Raw genomic sequence first — 19,854 nt, forward strand, 5'->3', positions numbered from 1 at the left:
AATGGTCAGCTTGGCACCCCTTTGGGAGCAGCCATAGATACCTTGAATACCTCTAGCTTTAAGAGTCCTACAGCCGACTGGGGAACAGGGTTTAGGTACTGCCGGTCTCCTATGTCTTAACCGTGGCCCTATGCTAAGGCAACAGTGCCTGTATGGGAGGTACTTCCAGCTAGTTTCCTTGGTGGAGCCGAGCTGCTCTTCCTTCCTACCCTCTTTATCTCACTGCTCTACAAGAGTAACTATCTAACTGGTCCTCGTTCATGGGGTCCCTTCACTAGAGTAGTTGGTTACTCTAGGGCAGTGCTGTCCAACTTCTACGGTGCCGAGGGCCGGAATTTCTCTAGCATACATGGTGGAGGGCCGCTAATGGAAGCCAGTTTTGACCACTCCCCTTTTTGAAACCACACCCACTTCAAACCACACCTATTTTATCACAATGGTGGTAGCACAGCAAAATCCCAAATGCTTGGTCCTTACTGTGGGGATATCAACCATCATTCATATGTGAAAGAATTATGTCATATTAAGATATACCCTTAAATTCCATATGCCTCCTCCTCCCCTGTGGATAGCACACCAACCCCCAGTACATAATTACACACCTTAGGGACCATTTAATGGCTATTTCCAACTGCTCACAAACTCCCACAACAAACCCCCTGCCAGGTTCACCTCCCACAAGCAGCATAGGGCAAGCAGAGTATGGCACACACAGGCAGCACTCTGCCTGTCCTAAGCTGTCTGTGCGTGCCATACTCTGCCTGCCCTACCCTGCCTGTGTGTGCCATACTCTGCCTGTCCTACCCTGCCTGTGTGTGCCATACTCTGCCTTCCCTACCCTGCCGGTGTGTGCCATACTCTGCCTGCCCTACCCTGCCGGTGTGTGCCATACTCTGCCTGCCCTACCCTGACTGTGTGTGCCATACTCTGCCTGCCCTACCCTGACTGTGTGTGCCATACTCTACCTGCCCTATGCTGGCTGTATGTGCCATACTCTGCCTACAGTACCTATGTCTGAGGTGTGAAGAAGTGAACAATGGGAGTGATTACAGTCTGAGCCTGAGGTGTGAACACTGCAGGGGGGAACAATGCAGGTATTAAAAGGTGTGAACAACACAGGGGATTACATATTTAAACAATACAGCCTGATTACAGCCTGAATCTGAGGTGAGAACCATGCAGGGGGGCAGTTAATCACAGTACTGATACCATTTAAAGCTTACTCAAAGGTAATCCATCAAAGCAGCCAGACAGGTGGGGGGCCACACAGAGGGGGGTCGCGGGCCGCATGCGGCCCGCGGGCCGCCAGTTGGACAGCACTGCTCTAGGGTAAAATATGGCTTTACTTGGGCCCTGTTGATCCCAGGCTCAGTGGACCTTCACATGAGACACAAAGGCAGCCAAAGAGAAAGACCCACCCCTTGCTAAACACTATACTGGAGTGCAAAGGGAGTGGGCTACCAAATAACCAGTAAGGCAGGGGTCCCCAACCTTTTATACCAGTGAGCCACAGTCAAACGGAAAAAGTGTTGGGGAGCAACACAAGCATGAAAACAGTTCCTGGGGCGGCAAATGAGAGCAATAATTGGCTATTTGGTAGCCTCTGTGTGGACTGACAGCCTATAGAAGGCTCTGTTTGGCTTTACAATTGGTTTTATGCCATCAACACTTGCCTCCAAGCCAGAAATTTAAAATTAAGCACCTGCTTTGGGGACACTGGGAGCAACATCCAAAGGGTTGGGGAGCAACATGTTGCTCACGAACCACTGGTTGGGGATCACTGCAGTAAGGCAAGGGATAAACTAGATACATGGGACTTTGCCCAGTAACAGCATGAACTAAGGAAGTTGTAGGGTTTAAAGCCATAGGGGCATGTTAACCCTATGGGTCCCTACATTTACATCCATTTACAATTTATATGGTGACAAACACCATGTGCTGAGCATCCTATTAGAATTTAGTGTGAGCTGTGAATACTTGTGGGTGGGGGGGAGGCAGGTACCACTTCTACCTATCCCTAGTTGCACTCTCTTGCTCCCACAATGTCACTGCGGTTTGCTGGGTTGACTGGGGCGCCCAACTGGCTTTGCTCGCCTCTCAGCCAGCGCTACACATTAGAACTGCTTTCAGCTAACCTATTGTTTCTCCTACTCCCATGTAACTGGAGGAGTCCCAAGCCGGACTTGGATTTCTTACTATTGAGTGCTATTCTGATACCTACTGGGAGCTGCTATCTTGCTCCTTTCCCATTGTTCTGGGGGAAGGGGGATATCACTATAACTTGTGGTAAAGTGTGAGTGAAGTTTATCAGAGCACAGGTCACATGGCTGTGGCACCCTGGGAAATGAAGAATATGGCTAGCCCCATGGGAAAAACAGATTACAATGCTGAATTTTGCTGGAGAAGCTCTATTAACTGATGGGTTTTGACATGTTTTCCTATGAGAGTATTCCTTTAACTTTCCTTCTTTAATAACCCCTCTACTGGGTACCCATGGGATATTGTACAGCAGATTTATGCTTTAATGAAAATAAAAAAGGAGTTTGGTTGGGGGGTGGCCCTTCCAAGAGGAGAGGAAGGAAACATCAGATAGTTGTGCAGCACACATGGAAGGAGCCTCTGACAGAAATAGATCTGACCTAGAAACATTATTTCCTGCCCTCCCCTCTATCGAGGTGCTTATGTTGCGCAAGGCCAGCGACCGCTTATAATTTCCAAACCGATGAAAAATTTATTTGTGTTGATAAAATTGCGTATGAAGCAAGTGCCCATAAGTGGGTCATTTTGATAGAGCTTGCCAAAATGTGTTCAGATATACACACAAGGCCAGTCATGGCTGGTTTATGTAGATCAACTGGACCCATTTTGTGGTTCATTTCCTCCCCGTAACAATAACTGACATGAAAATGTAATGGTGGCATACGCCCTTTTATATTCACCTATTTGCTTTTAAGCTGCCCACCCATTCATTGCATTGGACCCATAGTTTCAGAACCAATGCTGTTGGGTCAGTGAAACTGAAGAGTTGCCCGTTGGCTAGTTGCCCAGGAAAAGAGAGAAGAGTGTAGTCAATCGTAGCCAAAGTTTGGTGTTTGGAAAGGGCATGGCAGTGAGGTTGAGGATGGAAGAAGGAAGAAGAGAATCCATAAATGGGAGAATAGAATGCATAGGGCAGTCAAAGGAAAGGTGGTCTCAGTAACTAGGGCAAGTTCAGAACCAGAAACAGTAGGAAGAACTTCAAATACATGAGATTTAAGAGAAGCCCATTGCAAAGTTCTTGGGGATTTAGTTGCCAATGGCCCATCCTCCCCCAAAACCACCCCAATTTGCCTTGATCTTACCTTATCTCTTCCAAGATGCACTCCCATTACCCTTCCTTCAGCAGGTGCAATATTATAGTTCCATCTATTTATGCCATTATTCCACCCCATTTACACCATCGCCATGACCACTTTTGTGCCCTCCCCCATCTGCTGGTAATATTCTCTAGAAAGGTGGCAACCCTACGGGGGGAAGAGATTGCTGGGGGCGGTGGAAGAGGCCACCTGGAATAGAGGGGTGCATGGGGAGATGTGCAGAAGACGATGGGTTGAGTGAATGAAACCATGATACAGTATGAGGGCAGTAGTAAGGCTATATGATCTTGTAATAAACAATTCAGAAGCTCAGAGCCTGCTGCCCGTCAAGACTAGATTTAATAAATGTATTTAAGCTAATGGGTAGATATATCTATAAAGCAGACCTTGTAAACACACAAGGCTTAGTACTGAGATGAAGATTACATGCCCTTTACCATTACCCATTGTTCTATTTGATCTTCTCTCATGGTATAATTGAATCAGTAAAGACAAAATCTACCCTAGTTATGAATAACCAATTTGATTTACACATAAGGGCACATTTATCATAAATCACATGGTCATGTTTTTCTGTCTTGCAAGACTAGGAAGCTAAGACTTGAGTAGGCAAATAAGGATTACATTTGATTGGAGAAATTATATTTGAACGTCTGCAGTAAATTTGCGGACACATTGCATCTCAAAAGAATCTTAATGTTCAAGTATCAAGGGAAAATTTTTTTTTATCCCATTTTTATTTAAAAATAGAACTTTCTGTATATTGTAACTGGGCTGGTATAAAGGCTGCTCTGAGATACTGCAATAACCAAGCTGCCCTATTCTGGTAGATCATGAAGTCAGAGCCTGAGTGGCACCTGCCTTTGGACTTGTAGGGCAATATATAAATGGCATGTATCAATATGTCCCTTATGCATCTGCTACCAAAGTCCATTCATTAGTACATGCAAAAGCCCATCGTATTGACCCAAGTACTGGGAATGTGTTTCACAAACTGAGTATTTTCCTATGCAAAACATAAAGAGACTATAGATAGAACCTCTAGTTTCCTAAAGAGATACTAAAAGAACATACATATTTGTTCTCATGGAGGTAAATATGTCATCGTAGCACAAACAACCACTGACCCGCAGAGTCAGCAAAAATTTGCCCTTCTTTCACAGCCTATATGTGATACACGTCCCAGTACCCAAACCCAAAGCCCTATTTCATCATCACGCACCCACCACAGCAATAACCAGCTTTAATAGCTGCTTGCACGATTATACAAAGTCAATGTACTGAGATGGGGGGAGGGTAAAATGTACGATTCCCATGTTTTCTAAATACAATCCCATGGCAAGTTTAGGATACTGTATGCAGTGAACCCCCATTTCCCAGTTTCCAAGGGAAAACATACAACCTGGGAAAGAAAATCCACAGTGGGGGTTCTTCATAAACATTGGGAATACTTGCCCCTGGGCAGTAACCCCATGGCAACCAATCAGATATCTGCTTCTGTTGCTCTGGCTGAAAAAAAATTAATCACTGGGTGTTATGGGTTACTGCTATTTGCCCAATGTTTATAACTGAGCCCCACTTTGCCTGTGTGGGACTGGCAAAAACAGAGCAGTAGAGGCATAATACAGAGAAGGCAATGGCCAGACTGGAACAGGGTCAAAAGAGTACCCAGGACCAGGGTCAGACTGTAGTGTGCAAGGCCCCCACATCCCCTTAGCTCAGTGGTTCTCAACCTTCCTAATGCCCCAACTCTTTAATACAGTTCCTGATGTTGTGGTGACCCCCAACCATAAAATTATCCCTAAGGCCATTTCAAATGTTTTTTCCGATGGTCTTAGGTGACCCCTGTGAAAGGGTCGTTCAATCCCCAAAGGGGTCCCGACCCACAGGTTGAGAACCTTTGATGGGATAGGGGAGGGCATTGGAGATCACAGGTGGGGATTGGATCTGGGTTTTTTCCCAGTCCAACCCATGACTTGTTTGAATGTTACCAGATGTTGTTTGATTTACAAGAGAAATGGCACAATAATATCATTCTGCTGCCCACATCATCCATGTCCAGACTATGAAATCAAGTTGCACTTGGCGGTGATGGACATACCCCATGCTATAGGAAAGTACCTGTGGTGGTGCAACATTGCTGCCATATCTCATTAAGGCTGTAGGATTCAGACTCCTTAGGTTGGGTTGCAGTCTAACATTGACCAACTATAGTCTACAAATCTTATATTGGATTGGAGATTTTTTCAGTTCAAGCCCTCATTTTGGATTTCCGCCTTTGTAAATAGGTCACAAATACCAGTGTATCAGTCATTCACCTTTGGTTTTAAGAATTTTTAGCGCAATAAATGTTTTCATGCCCCATCTGTCCCTAACTGCCCTTCAAGCTAGGCTTTTTGGAGTATTAGAAGAGCAAGTAAACATTCTCCCCAATTATAACCCAAACTAGCATTCAGGCTGAGCCTCCGTGCCAGTGCTTCAGACCCCCCGGGGGCAGAGTTATGAACCACATTTCCCTCAATAAGGAGAGTCCACAGTTTTTGAACTTTTCTGACACCCAGATTCCACATCACTGAGTAATTTTTACAAGGTCAAAATTAGCAAGATCATGATGAAGTAGTGCCGGGGAATTCTGTTCCATTTCCTTCACCAAAATTTTGGGGCAAAAATTTATAACATGATTGAAGTCAATGGGTATTTTTTGGTTTTTCTTTTTGCTTGAATTTTCCCAAACTGCACAACTTCTTTATTTTTATTTTTGCAGTAAAACCTGGCAAAACATTTCACCCATCACTACTGATAAGCTCTTATTATATCATGAATTAGGAATCAGTATGTGAATATAGATGGCATTTTTGGTTTCTACATGACAGCAATACTTGGTACCCATTTTTACAGATTTGGCCCAATGGGAAGCCCAGTTCAGCTATATAAGCTATATAAGCAGGTAAAGGGGGTGATATATCAATATTAAAATGAAATTTTTTTGTCACGATTCAATTTTTTTTGTGCTCAGAAACTCAAATTTCAGATATTTAGAAAGTGCAAAAACTCAACTTTAAAAATTCAGTTATGTACAGAAGTCAACTGGAGTTGTCCTAGGCAAAGTCAAGCCATATTTTTAGTTTGAGATTTTTGAGTTTTCTGAAATTTATAAACTCCAAAATTCAAGGTATTCAAGTTTTTTTTTATTTGAATGAGTTTATTTGAATTAGAAAAACACTCTTGAATTGACAAACTTGAAAACTGATAGATAAGCCCTTTTAAGCCTCAGGGTGCCATTTACAAACCATCAGATTTGTTTTTTTATGTTACGATTTGGATTTTTATAGCTTTATTTATTGCTGGATGTTTATCGCGGCTACTTATCCGAATGTGACAATTCACCAATTCACTTGCAGAGATCATGTAGAACGCAATGGCAGATGTCCTTTCCCTGGAGAATCCTCCTTTTGCTTTGGAACTTTGGAGGTTTCGGATTTTTTGTGTGACAATTCTAAAAAGTTGCAATTTTCATTCAAATTTTAACATTAAAAAAATGAGAGAGTATTAGTTAGTCTGCTCCTCAGTATGTCAGGAAGAGGCTATCACAACTGTGCTACAATAACATGGCCATGGGGTTTTCCGCTGCCCAAAGGTGCTAATCAGCAGTTTTTGATGCTCTAGCACAGTTGAAATAAAGAAAAGAAAGTGTTATTTAGCTGCTATGTGTTACTGGAGGGGCGGAAACCTTTGCTCTCGTTGCAACTCTCACAGTAATTACGTAAAATAAATTGTGATATAAAAGAGAAACCACAGGTAGAAGCACTGACTATAGACAGAGCCCTAATAGCTCCACCTTTTGTCGGGGCTTCAACATATACAGAGAAGCCTCTGCTTCCAGTACTGACAATGATGTGGACTCTCAGCCTACTTCTACTGGGGGGATTTCTGCCCCAAGGTAAGAGATCCATTGCCCACACACAGACCTAGAATTAGGTTATTTGATTTTTTACTGAAGCAGAAAAGTGTGAGATTTAGGAGGCAACCCTATTCATCACTCTTCCTGTGGAGATACATGCTTTTGTCTTTTTCTCCTTTTTGTAAGAACCTTTGTACGGAGGGCCCTATACTGCTGACACGCTAATTCTGCCATGTTCTACCTTTTGTGACTAGGAGATGTAGTAGTAATGGATTTCATACACAGAGCCTTGCACAATATTCAGTTTTCAGTGCCTTAATCATTTCTCTTATGTTACTGAATTAAAAATCTACACTAAAATTTAGTTCTCTATGATAGTAAAATACTGGAACTCCAACGTTCTTAAATCTTAAAGTGGCAGTTATTTATGTTAGCATACCCTTGGTATGAAGATTTTTAAGGTGTGGGTAGTGGTAGATATACACCACATTGCCTTGAACCTCGACCAAACAGCTGTATCTTGGTCTCATCTGACCACAAAACCTTTAACAAAAATCAGTACAGGTACTGTTTTATTATTACAGAGAAAAGGGAATCATGTAACCATTAAATAAACCCAATAGGGCTGTTCTGCCCCCAATAAGGGGTAATTATATCTTAGTTGGGATCAAGTACAGGTACTGTTTTATTATTACAGAGAAAAGGGAATCATTTAACCATGAAATAAACCCAATAGGGCTGTTCTGCCCCCAATAAGGGGTAATTATATCTTAGTTGGGATCAAGTACAGGTACTGTTTTATTATTACAGAGAAAAGAGAATCATTTAACAATTAAATAAACCCAATAGGGCTGTTCTGCCCCCAATAAGGGGTAATTATATCTTAGTTGGGATCAAGTACAGGTACTGTTTTATTATTACAGAGAAAAGGGAATCATTTAACCATGAAATAAACCCAATAGGGCTGTTCTGCCCCCAATAAGGGGTAATTATATCTTAGTTGGGATCAAGTACAGGTACTGTTTTATTATTACAGAGAAAAGAGAATCATTTAACAATTAAATAAACCCAATAGGGCTGTTCTGCCCCCAATAAGGGGTAATTATATCTTAGTTGGGATCAAGTACAGGTACTGTTTTATTATTACAGAGAAAAGGGAATCATTTAACCATTAAATAAACCCAATAGGGCTGTTCTGCCCCCAATAAGGGGTAATTATATCTTAGTTGGGATCAAGTACAGGTACTGTTTTATTATTACAGAGAAAAGAGAATCATTTAACAATTAAATAAACCCAATAGGGCTGTTCTGCCCCCAATAAGGGGTAATTATATCTTAGTTGGGATCAAGTACAGGTACTGTTTTATTATTACAGAGAAAAGGGAATCATTTAACCATGAAATAAACCCAATAGGGCTGTTCTGCCCCCAATAAGGGGTAATTATATCTTAGTTGGGATCAAGTACAGGTACTGTTTTATTATTACAGAGAAAAGGGAATCATTTAACCATTAAATAAACCCAATAGGGCTGTTCTGCCCCCAATAAGGGGTAATTATATCTTAGTTGGGATCAAGTACAGGTACTGTTTTATTATTACAGAGAAAAGGGAATTATTTTTACATTTTCAATTATTTGATTAAAATTGAGTTTATGGTAGATGACCTTCACATAGTTCGGAGCTTTCTGCAGGTCTCCGGATAACAGATCTCATACCTGTACAACTCTTAAATCAGCATTTGAAGCTCCCTGTGTAATAATTGATGAACAATATTACAAAAATGCCAATTTGTTCCTTAATTTTGCTTCTATTACTATTATTACATTACCCTACAAGTTTTTGATAGTGGTAGCTCCGAGCCCATCACCAATGGGAAATGGCAGAATTGTCCCATTGGTTTTAGATGGTAAAAAACCTGAAGTTCTTTCTTAAGGAAATAGGATGTATTAAAAAGTCCTGCAGGAAATTCCTTTATTTTGATTTTAATAATTTATATCCACTTTTGCTTTTTGTAGCATTTATGGAGCCTCATGCACCAGGACAAACATGTGAGTAACAGATCAGAAACATATATGTACCCTAGAATAATCCACATAATACAAAATATTAGCTCTTCCCAAACTCTTAGACTAGCCGTCATGCATGTCAGGGGAAATGTCTAAATGTTAAACTAAAGGAGAAAGACTACATGGAAATTCATTGGTCCTCACCCCAAGGAAAAAAAAGTTTATTTTTATTATGAGATACAAACATAACATTATTACAAAGAAATTATAAAAACTATGGCCTGTCTGACCAATATCTGGACCAAAATCACTGAGCAGGTTGGAAAATACCACTGGGTGAGGTCCGTACAAGCCTGTTGGTGCTGTTCTCTCCTGATTGAGCTGCATAAGTCATTATTTTCCAATACTTGTCCTGGGCCAAAAGATTGGATCAGTCTGATTTGGCCCAGAATGTTGGTAACAAATTGGGTAAAAATCAAGCAGTTTCCTTATGTTCCTGGTTAAGGGCCTGGTTAGGAACATAATGTTTTTCTTTCCTTTGTATCAGTAAGTTGTTATTCCTCATCCTTTTCTCTTCCTCACTATTTTGGTTTAAGTATGTAATAAGCTTGAACGTAATCCAAAAGTTCAGGAAAATTTAAAAATAATCTTTTGTGATTCTCATAACCCTTTATGGGATGTGAATCACTTCATTAATCCTGGGCTCCCACCTTTATGGAAGCCCTAAATTCAAGATACGTTTTAGCCTTCTTTTATTTTTCTTTATATTGGAAATTATTGCCAAACTCACTATTAATGACTGAATGTTTAATTAGCCTTTCTTAGTCACTTACGTTGCCCCCTTGGGATTTACTTGAAGGCTCTTGCGTAGATACTAGAAGATCATTTCTTTAATGACAAATTGAAAATAACCTTATTAATGGAAGAGGGAAATCATCCATTGCCATAAGCTTCTTCAACTTTTGCTTTAATTCTGAAGTTTTTTCATTTCGGCCTTTGTTTCCGCCATCGATTTGCTCAACTTGGTGCATAATTTGCTATATTACATAATATAAGGCCACAGATACCTAAACAAAAACCCAATTGTTATGAAACTTTTTGGATGGTAGGGGTGTTTTTGATGTGCTGGGAATAGAGTAGTATGGCCGCACACCACATTTTACAGAATTCAGATGGTCTGGTTCAACCATACAATACGTCTATTATTGACGTAATGTTTAATTAGCCTTTCTTAGTCACTTACGTTTCCCCCTTGGGATTTACTTGTAGGCTCTTGCGTAGATACTAGAAGATCATTTCTTTAATGACAAATTGAAAATAACCTTATTAATGGAAGAGGGAAATCATCCATTGCCATAAGCTTCTTCAACTTTTGCTTTAGTTCTGAAGTTTTTTCATTTCGGCCTTTGTTTCCGCCATCGATTTGCTCAACTTGGTGCATTATTTGCTATATTACATAATATAAGGCCACAGATACCTAAACAAAAACCCAATTGTTATGAAACTTTTTGGATGGTAGGGGTGTTTTTGATGTGCTGGGAATAGAGTAGTATGGCCGCACACCACATTTTACAGAATCCAGATGGTCTGGTTCAACCATACAATTGTTTTATAGAGCTTGCAAGTTTTTTTTCTAATTGCTCAAATTTAAACATTCAACCTATGGATTGGATTTGGCTCACTGTTGGGCCGTATCGTTTGTCAAGGATTTCACTATGAGAAAAAATCCAAAAATTATTCTTTGGTACATCCCCGCTGTGTAGTAGAAATTAGTCATGATTAGACCCCTCATTCAGGTTCCACATTTTATCAGGCCCCTCTTAGCTAACGAATTCAGATTTAAGAAAATAGTGCATCATTCAGCCATAGTTCCAGGAAAACAAATAGATTACAAAGTTAGTGGTCACATTTAAACTTCATAAGTGGTGAATTGAGCATCTGTGGTGTTAACATTCAAACTGATGGATTTAGCAGAAGACTCAAATAGGCTGGATTCATTTTTGCAGGGTGCCACATTGTCCACCAATTCCCACCAACTTCCAATAGTGTTGCATCTTGATGTGAATTCAAAAACATGGTTCCAGATTATCAGTACAGCATCGTATGTATTTTCCTTTTCCAGCTGATGCAGATTTACATGTCTTACAATCACCCCCATCCCTTGTGCTGACTAAGGGGGACCAAGCTACTCTGCACTGCTCCTTCCCAGCTGGAGACCCTAATGGAAAAGGCGCAGTGTCCTGGCACAGGGTCAGTTTGGAGGAAGACACAAGCTCCAGCCGAACTCTCTCTTTCGGAGGACGCTTTTCCTTGGCTTATCCTAAGACTTCGCTGGGTAAAGGGAATGGATCCTTAGTCATCAGTAACATAAGCTGGAAAGATGCTGGTACCTATTTCTGCAAGGTCTGGTTATGGGGAAAGGAAGAGAAACAAGGCAATGGAACCCGGCTCGTTGTTTATGGTACATGAACGTAGAGTAGAGTCCGTAGGCATAGTGTCCAAGAGGCTGCCTGAATAGCATTTAAGAAATATGAACCCTTTCTGCAGCTGAAGGTGCAATGGGTTTATGGTTATCTGTCCTGTTTCTTTTGTAATTTGTTTAAAAGAGCAGCAAACAATGCTCCTTCTTTGGATAATATATTGATTTACTTGAAGAGTCTTTGATTGCAAGAAGCAATTAGATATAGGGCTGGAGACCAGATTAGAAAAAATATTTTTTTAAAAATTGGTTAGTTCATTTATTGCAGAATAAAGAGAGGCTACTAGTACATAATTTCTGAAATACTCATTTAGCATCACTATTTTCTTTGGTATGCAAAGATCGTAACCATTCACACTGTATTTGATCTTAGTCTAATCCCTTAAATATGTTTATTATTGTCTTGAAAAGAGAGATGAGTTACTTTTTTAAGTTATAAATGGTAATATTTTCACGAGCAAATATCCACCGCTCCACCACTTATATATTATTGTATTATTATCTATGTGGATGTTTTGCTATACAAAAGGCTTGTTTATTTAAAAAAAAATGTGTTAAACAAATTTTAAATGCTAAAAAGAGCAGCCAATGTTGGTTTCATAATTTACTGCTCAACAGGAAGCTTGGCGGATCTAGCCCTCATATCAACAGTGATTAAAACTGGCCATATAGAAGTATATAATTTGACATTTGGGTTTTATATTAATCTACATAACTGATTCCTGGAGCCTTTGGGCGCTCAATCATAAAGGAACCACCCCCTCCTGCTGATTCCGAGGGCTCTAGCTGTTAGCTAATGGAAAACTCCTGGCATGGCATCAACAGCACCTGTATTTGCTTGTATTCTGTAAATAGTTGCATAGTTACATAGGGTTGAAAAAAGACCAGAGTCCCTCAAGTTCAACACATCCAAGTAAACCCAGCACCCACAACCCACACCTACCAATCTATACACTCACATACATAAACTATAAATACAACCACTAATACTAACTGTAGATATTAGTATCACAATAGCCTTGGATACTCTGCTTGTTCAAGAGCTCATCCAACCCCTCTTATAGGCATTAACAGAATCTGCCATTACCCCATCACTAGGAGGGGCATTCCCCAACCTCACTGCCCTCACCGTGAGGAACCACCTACCCAACATCCCCCGGCAGGGCATTCCCCAACCTCACTGCCCTCACCGTGAGGAACCCCCTACCCAACATCCCCCGGCAGGGCATTCCCCAACCCCCTCACTGCCCTCACAGTGAGGAACCCCCTACCCAACATCCCCCGGCAGGACATTCCCCAACCCCTCACTGCCCTCACCGTGAGGAACCCCCTACCCAACATCCCCCGGCAGGGCATTCCCCAACCTCACTGCCCTCACCGTGAGGAACCCCCTACCCAACATCCCCCGGCAGGGCATTCCCCAACCCCCTCACTGCCCTCACCGTGAGGAACCCCCTACCCAACATCCCCCGGCAGGGCATTCCCCAACCCCCTCACTGCCCTCACCGTGAGGAACCCCCTACCCAACATCCCCCGGCAGGGCATTCCCCAACCCCCTCACTGCCCTCACCGTGAGGAACCCCCTACCCAACATCCCCCGGCAGGGCATTCCCCAACCTCACTGCCCTCACCGTGTGGAACCCCCTACCCAACATCCCCCGGCAGGGCATTCCCCAACCTCACTGCCCTTACCGTGAGGAACCCCCTACCCAACATCCCCCGGCAGGGCATTCCCCAACCCCCTCACTGCCCTCACCGTGAGGAACCCCCTACCCAACATCCCCCGGCAGGGCATTCCCCAACCTCACTGCCCTTACCGTGAGGAACCCCCTACCCAACATCCCCCGGCAGGGCATTCCCCAACCCCCTCACTGCCCTCACCGTGAGGAACCCCCTACGTTGCTTCAAATGGAAGCTCTGTTCCTCTAATCTAAAGGGGGGGCCTCTGGTGCGCTGATTGTTTTTATGGGAAAAAAGAACATCCCCCATCTGCCTATAATCCCCTCTAATGTACTTGTACAGAGTAATCATGTCCCCTCGCAAGCGCCTCTTTTCCAGAGAAGAAAACCCCAACCTCGACAGTCTCACCTCATAGTTTAACCCTTCCATCCCCTTAACCAGTTTAGTTGCACGTCTCTGCACTCTCTCCAGCTCATTAATATCCTTCTTAAGGACTGGAGCCCAAAACTGCCCCCCATACTCAGGGTGAGGCCTTACCAGGGACCTATAAAGGGGCAAAAATATGTTCTCATCCCTTGAGTCAATGCCCTTTTTATACAAGACAGCACTTTATTTGCTTTAGTAGCCACAGAATGACACTGCCTGGAATTAGACAACTTGTTATCTACAAAAACCCCTAGATCCTTCTCCATTAAGGAATAGAGATGCCCCTTATGTTGGTTTCTAGCCTATATAGAGAAATGCCCTGTAACTGCAAGCTTAGGTGTTACACTATAAGCTGAGAAATGCAATGCTGTTTTCCTTTATGAAGAACAACCCTATGACACAATTTAGCCACAACCAACTACTGATTTTGCTTATCAACTATATTTCCCTGCTGCAGATATATATTAAAGTTGTATTTACTCTGTTTATTGTGACCTGTCATTTAATCTTAGTGCATTCAATGTTTTTGAAGGTCACCCAAACCAGCCAGAGATTTACCTTCAGGTCCATGGACAGAAAGAAGGAACAATAACATTGGCATGTAGAACCTTTGGTTTTTACCCAGCTCCAGTTAACTTTAGTTGGCATGGTTCAGATGTATCATTAACAGCCCTTGGACCAGCGGAACTATGGGAATCTGAAGCTGGAGGCTTTCAGTCCATCCATTATGTGGCCATGCCATTTAGCTCCACATGGGATATCAAGACCATCACTTGCTCTGTCAGACATGTCTCCCTGGTGGAGCCGCTGAGCAGTAACTACACCTACGGTGAGCTAGGGGCATGCTGGGAATATTTATTCTGTAAGAAATTAAGATCTATATCTTTTATATATTTCCTGGAAACGTTAGAATGCCCTACACCCAGTTGCCAGGGATGTTGTAAATTGATAGGAGGTGCATTGCATAAGGCCAAATATAAAAGAAGTTAATTTATGTATTGAATGCTGGTTGGTAAATATCTAATTATTATTATCTATCTTTGGTGTAAGTAGCTACCATTTTCTGTAGGCCTTGGTAAAGGGGGTGGATGAATTTATGATAAAACAATAATGGCACAGTCCAGAAATTAGTTGCTGAGGGTGCCATAGTAGGTGCCATACAAAATTTTGAACTAGTGATTGGCAAATTTTTTTTGCCAGGCATGGATTTGTGGCGAATTTCTGTGTTTCGGATTTTTTTGCGATACAAGGTGCAAAAATTGCATTAGAAAAATTTGCTGCGCGACAATTTTTTGGACGCTGCAACAATTTGTCTGTTTGATGCTCGACATATTTGGCGTTTTGGAAAACTTTTGAAAGATTTGCACATTTTTCGGTGAAATGGGACAGATTCGCTCATCACTAGTCTCGTGATTTTAAGTATTCGGTTCGGCCAGGCACTTATATTCATCCGAATCTCAATCCTGCTGAAGGCCAGATCCCAGCCAAATCCTGGATTCGGTGCATCCAAAATGCCACAGAAAGATAAAAATTGCCTTAGATTTGTGTATTAATTGGCCTCACCAAACAGGCAGATCTTCAAGAGAATGGTCTGAAGCCAACAGGTAATGGGGCAGCCACCCCCTTGTTCAACATAAGTGCAATGGTGCTTGTGCCAAACATTTTTTTTTGTTATCTCTTGAGTGAAGACAGGGCAAGCAGGGAATTTAAAGCTCCTCCATGTTAGAACCTTCCTACATAGATTATTATAGAGAGTATGAGTAGAAAATGCCATTGTGCTATTACTGCAAAGGTAACCTGAAATGTATAGTTCCTGGCTTTTAATGCAACAGCAAGCTGTACCCTCACTGAAAGAATATAAACAATTCTAACTGGGCAATAAACTCAAATAAGTAGAAATGGGAGTTCATCCCTGATGAAAAATGTCTCTATGTTATATTTACCCAGCAGCTCTGGGAGGAAGACATTCAGCCTTGTAATGGACTTGTTATTTTATTGGCAGATCCTGGGGAACGCGGGCTGTCGGGGAACCAGCTTATGAAATATCTCAATATTATTAAAATTAGCCTTGTTTTGGGCCTGCTAATGAGCATGATACCAACAGGTAGGGTAACAGGAACGTCATTCCCTCTGATAGAAAATCCCATCATCAATAACTTGTTCCATATACTATTCATAAGTCTTAAGCCATGCGTTTGGTGTTTAGCTGGTGATAATAAAAGTGCTCTGTCTTTTTAGCGTTTGTTATTTTTGTTACCATTATGGTCTCTATCAAGCTTTTATTAGCTCAGGGGAAAACACCAACTGAAACTTTTATTATTACAGGGAAAAGGGAATAATTTAACCATTAAATAAACCCAATAGGGCTGTTCTGCCCCCAATAAGGGGTAATTATATCTTAGTTGGGATCAAGTACAGGTACTGTTTTATTATTACAGAGAAAAGGGAATCATTTAACCATTAAATAAACCCAATAGGGCTGTTCTGCCCCAATAAGGGGTAATTATATCTTAGTTGGGATCAAGTACAGGTACTGTTTTATTATTACAGAGAAAAGGGAATCATTTAACCATTAAATAAACCCAATAGGGCTGTTCTGCCCCAATAAGGGGTAATTATATCTTAGTTGGGATCAAGTACAGGTACTGTTTTATTATTACAGAGAAAAGGGAATCATTTAACCATTAAATAAACCCAATAGGGCTGTTCTGCCCCCAATAAGGGGTAATTATATCTTAGTTGGGATCAAGTACAGGTACTGTTTTATTATTACAGAGAAAAGGGAATCATTTAACCATGAAATAAACCCAATAGGGCTGTTCTGCCCCCAATAAGGGGTAATTATATCTTAATTGGGATCAAGTACAGGTACTGTTTTATTATTACAGAGAAAAGGGAATCATTTAACCATGAAATAAACCCAATAGGGCTGTTCTGCCCCCAATAAGGATTAATTATATCTTAGTTGGGATCAAGTACAGGTACTGTTTTATTATTACAGAGAAAAGGGAATCATTTAACCATGAAATAAACCCAATTGGGCTGTTCTGCCCCCAATAAGGGGTAATTATATCTTAGTTGGGATCAAGTACAGGTACTGTTTTATTATTACAGAGAAAAGGGAATCATTTAACCATTAAATAAACCCAATAGGGCTGTTCTGCCCCCAATAAGGGGTAATTATATCTTAGTTGGGATCAAGTACAGGTACTGTTTTATTATTACAGAGAAAAAGGAAACCATTTTTAAAATGTGAATTATTATGATTAAAATGGAGTCTGTGGGAGATGGCCTAATTCAGAGCTTTCTGGATAATGGGGTCCAATACCGTATAATAAACAATATATGTGCCACCATCAAAAGAACTAACATAATATTAAGCTTATTATAATTTTTTGTTTTAATAATAAATTTTTTTTTCATATTTCTAGTTGGGAGGAAATGTAGAAAAATGAAATAGATGAACATTTTGGTAAGTCTGTGATCATACCAATGTAAAGTGCATTGCTTTACAGTTATTTGGTGTTGAAAGCTCTTTACCTTCTCTGCATTTTTGGCTTTGACTCCTGAAAGACTGTTGCAAGCCCCAGCTGATTAACAGACTGGCTCTTCCTACACTTTTTTGATTAGAGCCACATCGACCAACATGATTAAATGGAATCAGATTAAATGGAGACAGATATTGGCCACCAGTCCAAATGAGTTTAATATATATGAAACGGCAAATTATGAGATGGACTTATTATTGTGACTCTATATTCCAGATAGCACCTTAAATGAACCATGGGATTGTATCTTCTCTACTATGTGTGACCACCGACCCAGCAGAAGTTCCTGATCTATTGTACAGAACTTGGATACTTGGACATAAAGGGATATCTTCCCTAGAAGAGTGTTTGCCATTCATTCAACTTTCCCACTTACAATTAAATGCAACACTGATTATGGACTTGACATTCAACTTTAAATTCATAAGCCACATCAATAATGGGAGTGTTATCCCTCCCCCCATTGCTTTGTTTCTTTAGTGGGGGCTGCCATACTTGTTACTTATTGTAGCAACCAGTTGAATGCCATCATTTCACTAGTAAGAGTTGGATATTGTTAATAAAAACAGCAAGAAAGGCAACATACAGATCTGAGAGATCTCAAATAAAAAGTGATTTTAGGAGGAATTTTGGCTTTGTTTTTTGCTCAGATTAATAAAAAAAAATTCTGATTATTTCCATGAAAACATTCATGAGAAGGGGCTAACACTGATTTGTAATGTTGGAGATGTTTGTAATGTGTCTGTAACCTTGTTATGGGCTAAGGGGGCCCAGCCTGAAGGCCAGTTAGGGGGGGATTTGGGGTGAGTGCTTATTTGTGCCCTGGGTACCCCTGGAACTATAGCAGGGTGACTGTTACCCCAATGTTTCTATATATCTGTAACCTTGTTATGGGCTAAGGGGGCCCAGCCTGAAGGCCAGTTAGGGGGGGATTTGGGGTGAGTGCTTATTTGTGCCCTGGGTACCCCTGGAACTATAGCAGGGTGACTGTTACCCCAATGTTTCTATATATCTGTAACCTTGTTATGGGCTAAGGGGGCCCAGTCTGAAGGCCAGTTAGGGGGGGATTTGGGGTGAGTGCTTATTTGTGCCCTGGGTACCCCTGGAACTATAGCAGGGTGACTGTTACCCCAATGTTTCTATATATCTGTAACCTTGTTATGGGCTAAGGGGGCCCAGCCTGAAGGCCAGTTAGGGGGGGATTTGGGGTGAGTGCTTATTTGTGCCCTGGGTACCCCTGGAACTATAGCAGGGTGACTGTTACCCCAATGTTTCTATATAACTGTTACCTTGTTATGAGCATTGTGACATCCTTTTTAAGGTCCATATTCACTACAATAGAACAGGTTTAACCCTCTATTAGAACCAACAAGTGCAGTTGCATACTTCTGTTCCCTCTGTAATTCAAGCCTTATTGTGTAGTTAAAACCATTCCTACTATAAAATCATTTTATTTTTTTATAATAATGCAAAGATAATCCAGGCCTGTGTAAATCTAAAGTCTTCATATTAATTTCTTATCATTAGAGATAGGAAATAACAATGGGGATCTGTGTAACCGAGCTATGCACGGGCAATATAGTTATACTGTTGGCCAATAATTGTAATTGTCTGTCTATCTATCTGTATGTCAGTCTCTTTTTAATTGATCTATTTATGTAAATATATTAATATATCTATTTATTTTATGAATGTATCAATCTATAGTCTGTCTTGGAGGTTCAACCATTTGTCAGGCCTCCCCTTAGCTCATAACGTGATTACAGGAATAGGAAAGCATTAGCTTAAAGGGGTTGTTTATTTTTAGTATGTTGTAGAATGTCTAATTCTAAACAACCTTTTTAATTGGTCTCCATTATTTATTTTAGTTTTCAAATTATTTCCAACTTCTGATTCTTTCCGACTCTAAAATATGCAGCCAAAAACTATTGCCTTGCTCAATGAGGCTACAATTTTATTGTTATTGCCACTTTTTATTACCTATTTTTCTATTCAGGCCCTCTCATGCTCATATATTAGTCTCTCATTCAAACAACTCCCTGGTTGCTACGGTAATTTGAACCCTAGCAAACTGCTAGATATCTGCTGAAATTACAAATTGAGTTTTTGAATTAAAAAGCTATTTAAAACTACATAAAACACAATATGAGCTCTCCCCAAACTCTTATACTAGCCGCCATGTATGTCAGGGAAAATGTCTAAATTATAACCTAGACTACAGGAGACTAAATGGAAATTTACTGGGCCTCTCCCCAAGCAAAGAAAAAAGACCAAACACGTAACAACACACTTATTTATTAGGTGTATTTTCTATTATAAGATACAAGCATGAAATTATTACAAAGAAATTATAAAAACTATGGCCTGTCCGACCAATATCTGGACCCAAATCACTGAGCAGGTTAGACAATCCCACTGGGTGAGGTCTGTACAAGGCCGTTGGTGCTGTTCTCTTCCA

At 40.9% G+C, this 19,854-nt stretch overlaps 1 protein-coding gene across 4 annotated transcripts; it reads left to right on the forward strand.

The window, feature by feature from the left end:
• The first annotated feature begins 2,401 nt into the window (after positions 1–2,401).
• Positions 2,402–18,070, forward strand: LOC100487110 (signal-regulatory protein beta-1-like). Of its 4 annotated transcripts, XM_031906055.1 has the most exons (7): positions 2,402–7,296; positions 9,273–9,305; positions 11,386–11,724; positions 14,381–14,677; positions 15,851–15,952; positions 17,280–17,320; positions 17,613–18,070. In XM_031906055.1, the coding sequence occupies exons 1-6, from the start codon at positions 7,248–7,250 to the stop codon at positions 17,306–17,308; spliced, it is 849 nt and encodes a 282-aa protein (XP_031761915.1). In that variant the 5' UTR covers positions 2,402–7,247; the 3' UTR covers positions 17,309–17,320; positions 17,613–18,070. The 4 variants fall into 4 exon arrangements, with proteins under 4 accessions (XP_031761915.1, XP_012823033.2, XP_012823034.2 ...); XM_012967579.2 differs by lacking the exon at positions 2,402–7,296 and having other exon boundaries at positions 8,912–9,305; XM_012967580.2 differs by lacking the exon at positions 2,402–7,296 and having other exon boundaries at positions 8,912–9,305; positions 17,617–18,070.
• Positions 18,071–19,854: the final 1,784 nt, after the last annotated feature.

Source organism: Xenopus tropicalis, chromosome 7 (assembly GCF_000004195.4).
Source record: "Xenopus tropicalis strain Nigerian chromosome 7, UCB_Xtro_10.0, whole genome shotgun sequence".
Classification (NCBI taxonomy): Eukaryota; Metazoa; Chordata; class Amphibia; order Anura; family Pipidae; genus Xenopus; species Xenopus tropicalis.

Coding starts and splice junctions, on each gene's coding strand:
- LOC100487110 (XM_012967579.2), top strand. CDS start 9,161: ATGGTAAAAAACCTGAAGTTCTTTCTTAAGGAAATAGGATGTATTAAA. Junction 11,725..14,380: donor AACCCGGCTCGTTGTTTATG/GTACATGAACGT, acceptor ATGTTTTTGAAG/GTCACCCAAACCAGCCAGAG. Junction 14,678..15,850: donor GAGCAGTAACTACACCTACG/GTGAGCTAGGGG, acceptor TTTTATTGGCAG/ATCCTGGGGAACGCGGGCTG.